The 4,053-nt window shown below is 19.9% G+C and overlaps 1 protein-coding gene across 1 annotated transcript; it reads right to left on the minus strand.

Moving 5' to 3' along the window:
* Positions 1–288: 288 nt before the first annotated feature.
* Positions 289–1,053, minus strand: PGO_002000 (Plasmodium exported protein, unknown function; the record flags this gene model as incomplete). Its single annotated transcript, XM_028691050.1, has 2 exons — positions 289–834; positions 964–1,053. The coding sequence occupies 2 exons, from the start codon at positions 1,051–1,053 to the stop codon at positions 289–291; spliced, it is 636 nt and encodes a 211-aa protein (XP_028546851.1).
* Between the last annotated feature and the right edge of the window lie 3,000 nt (positions 1,054–4,053).

The raw sequence follows: 4,053 nt of genomic DNA on the forward strand, positions 1-4,053 counted from the left end.
GTAGTGCAGGTGATTCATAATTATGTGTATATATGAAACAAAAAGAGCTCATATAATAAAAGAAGTAATATAAAAACAAATTTAATACATACTAACGAAGGTGAGTGTATGGTAAATAAGGAACAAAATAACAATATACTTTTTATTTTTACTATATATATATGTATATATACTAACTTTGTTTAAATAAAATCTTAATATTTTTGATATGGGGCCGCAGACGTTAAAAATACACAAAACTAGCATTAAATATATGATATCATGTGAATATTTAAACTATCATATAAATTAATTAAATATATTTTGTAAAGCGTAAATATAATGACGAAACGTAGCTCTATATATCCCTTTTTTTAACAAGTTACGTTTTAAAATTTTTACGAAAATATATATAAGCATAAATATAGGTAATACAAAAAAAAAATATGAAACATAAGTTAAAGAGAATTCCCATTCATATGCCATTTTTAAGATAAGAATCCCCACCAAATATGTAATAATAGGTATAGCCAATATAGAAAAAACATTTTTAAAAACATTTTTAATCGATATTTTGGAATTAATGTCATCATCTCGCATAGTGTTGTGTATTTCGCTAAACGCCTTGAATAATTTTTTTTCGCAGTGCTTATCCAGTTTTTTCAAAATGCTCATTTTTTTGAAGAGTTTTTTTATCATTAATTTTGTCACATCCTCTTTACTCGTTTGTCTATTTTCTATGTAATCATTTGTTGAATGACATTTTGCTTCAGATATTGATAATAACTTATTTTCCTTTAAGTTAAATGGATTATCCAATATATTTACATTATAAGCTGACTTATTGAGACACGCCTAAAATTGGATATATATAAAAAAATATTGGTTGTAAAAATATTGCCTGTAATAATAAGAGATTATGATAAAAAAAAAAAAATAAAAATCATTAAACAAGTTAAGAAATTTGAAATATTATATTTTTACATTATCCTTGCGACAATGGTATGCTTCTACGAAAAGAAAAATTGCAAGAATTTTAATAAAAAGTTGAAACATAGAAAATTTTGCTGCCATGGTGTTCTTCTTTAGTTAATTATATATTCCATAATAAAAGGATAAGGCAACAATTTATATATTTAAAACTTATGAGGACAGTACCGTTTTTAATTATTGTAGACCTATATGTTATTAATGCTTCAAATATTTAATTAACATCATTAAAAATTTTATATGTCAAATTTTTTTTTTAATAGAATTTACAGTGGAAAACAAAAAATAGTTTTGTTAATGTTTAATTTGAAGAAATATATAAAATACAATGGGGTATTCTAATAAAATTTAGCTGAATTATAAATAAGTTCTGAATAAATTTATTGTTAAAAAAATTATAAATTAAAATGTTATTCTAGTAATATTTATTTAAGCAAATAATGGAATAAGTTGAAAAAAAAACAAAAAAAATTATACTTTTTACTTTTAATGGACACTGTATATGTTACATATATTAAAAATAGTACAGAGTTAATAGAAAAATTATTAGTTGCTTACAGTTATAATCAATGAATTATATAATTCTACATATTATAAAAAAAATCTTGATCTGTTCATATTACAAGGGGATTATTTGTTGTTCTATGTTTAAAATAAAAATTACTAAAGTCTATTTTTATATATATATATAAATATATATTATATAACATATTTTTAAATTAATAAAGTTATAAACGGATTTTTTAATTGTTTCATAAATTATAAAATAATGAGAATTTAATATTACTAATAATGCTCTACATATTTATTTATATAAGACATAGAAAAATTCTAAATAAGTTTAATATTTACATTATTAAAATAAAATTTACAATAATAAAAATTTTTTATTAACAAAAAAAATTAATACACTATTATTTTTAATCGTAATTTATTATAAAAATGACCATTTTATTATATGTGACAATTAGAAAAAAAATACATATAGGTAATTATATTTGTGTGGTATTATTGTTTGCTACATATAATATGACTATGTGAACAATATTTGCATATAATTATTCATATTCACAAAATAAGTTAAATAAGAATTAATAAATGTGATATATAAATAAAGAAACTTATGAACGCTTTTCTGTAAGTAACGTATTTTTTTTTTTTTAGTATTTTTAAAAAAAAATCCAATTATGATATTTACATGCATGAACTCTGAAAAAAATAATTTTTTGGAAACAGTTAGAACAATTACTATTGATAACCTTACGGAATATGTAGAAATGAAAATAGTTTGAATAGTACTGCCTCTATTCTGCATTATTTTTATAATACACGTAACTCAATTATGAGTTTTAGTACAATGTTAATGAATATAAAAAAGGTTCTTATTTTTTTACAACACATAAATTTTTATTTACATCATATATATTACGTATATTCTAATCGGTAATTTAGAATATTATAAATATAGATTGAAAAACATTAATGTTATAATATATATTATTTTCAAATAACATCTAAATATATATTGTATAATGATATTGCCTTACGTTTGTATTAGTTATTATACCCCTATTTAATAAAGAGGGTCATTTTGTTATTTTTTGTAGGCTAATCCCAGAAAATTTTATCTAAATTAATGTATTAAATGCATATACATATATTTATTTAACATTTCTTTTTTAAAATAAACTAATACTTATTGTCCCGTATTTTTTCTAAAATCAATTATATAATTTTATAAAAACCATTAATGAGAAGTATCAATATATACCGAAAAAATTATAAAGTAGTGCATATTTAAGTCCATATATTTATGCATAAAAATTTAACTGTTATACACTGATTTGTAGAACATATTATATATATTATTTTGTTTAATATATGGACATAATATTTTACCTGTAACGCACACTATTTTAGTTATAATAATATAAAATGTTTGTTTTAAAATAGAGTATTTACTTAAGTGACACATAAGGTATATTCAAAGTGATATAAATTACTATAATAGTTTTTCTATTACTAATAAAACTTCAGGAATTATAATTTTTTAAAATCTGTCAGATGACATTTTTTTAAAATTTTTATTTACTAACTTTTATATGACGTATATACATTTTTTTTTAAAACTTACAATAAAACAAATTATTATAAAGGTATGTTAATTTCCATACTTTATTATGCTGAATTTTAGGTCAAATATTGGAAATTTTTTAATACGTGAAAACAAATGATAAACAAGTCATAACAAATATTAAATTAAAATATGTGAAACATATTTTCTTGTGCAATTGCATAAGAAAATATAAACTACATAGTTTCGAATATTAAGAGGAAATATTAATGATAAAGATATGTATATATTAAAAGGAAAAAAGGATCATATGCTATGTAAGATTTATTAAATAGATTAATTCCAATAGAGTTCTAAAAAAAGTTGAAAGGAATTTAAAGATCAATAATGTATATATATTTAATAAGCATAATTCTTGCAATTTCATACATAATGTTAAGAGATATATGTATAAGAAGTTCAAACAATAAATGAGTTCTTCTACACTTGTGTGTAATGTGTTCAGATATGAAATCTTAACAAAAATAATATGATATACAGAAAAAAAAGGAATTGGTACAAAAATGAGTATGCTAATTATATACATTATTAGTTACCTTATAATATTTAAATATTACTCATACACATTTTCATAATTAATTTTATACCAATGTATATTAAAATACGTGAAACAATATGGTAGTCTATAATATATCTGTACTCAAGTTATAATTTTACAAATAACACACGCATAAACATAAAAACAATATTTGTGCTAATTACATGAAAAACAATAAAGTTTATTAATTTTTATAAAAATATAAAAAAGTATATATAGCTGTAGACATCAATGAGAATAATATAATATGTAAATATTGGATATGATCTGTAAAAGACATTCAAGAAATGCTATTGTAAAAATGCCCAATTGAAGTATAAAAAATAATAGTATTTTTTTTAAACATAACTATTTTTATATATATCTTCAGAAAATTTGGTGTCGTTCTAGCAATTTGATATGTAAATATATA

Source organism: Plasmodium gonderi (genome assembly GCF_002157705.1).
Source record: "Plasmodium gonderi DNA, contig: Pgo-contig_212, whole genome shotgun sequence".
Classification (NCBI taxonomy): Eukaryota; Apicomplexa; class Aconoidasida; order Haemosporida; family Plasmodiidae; genus Plasmodium; species Plasmodium gonderi.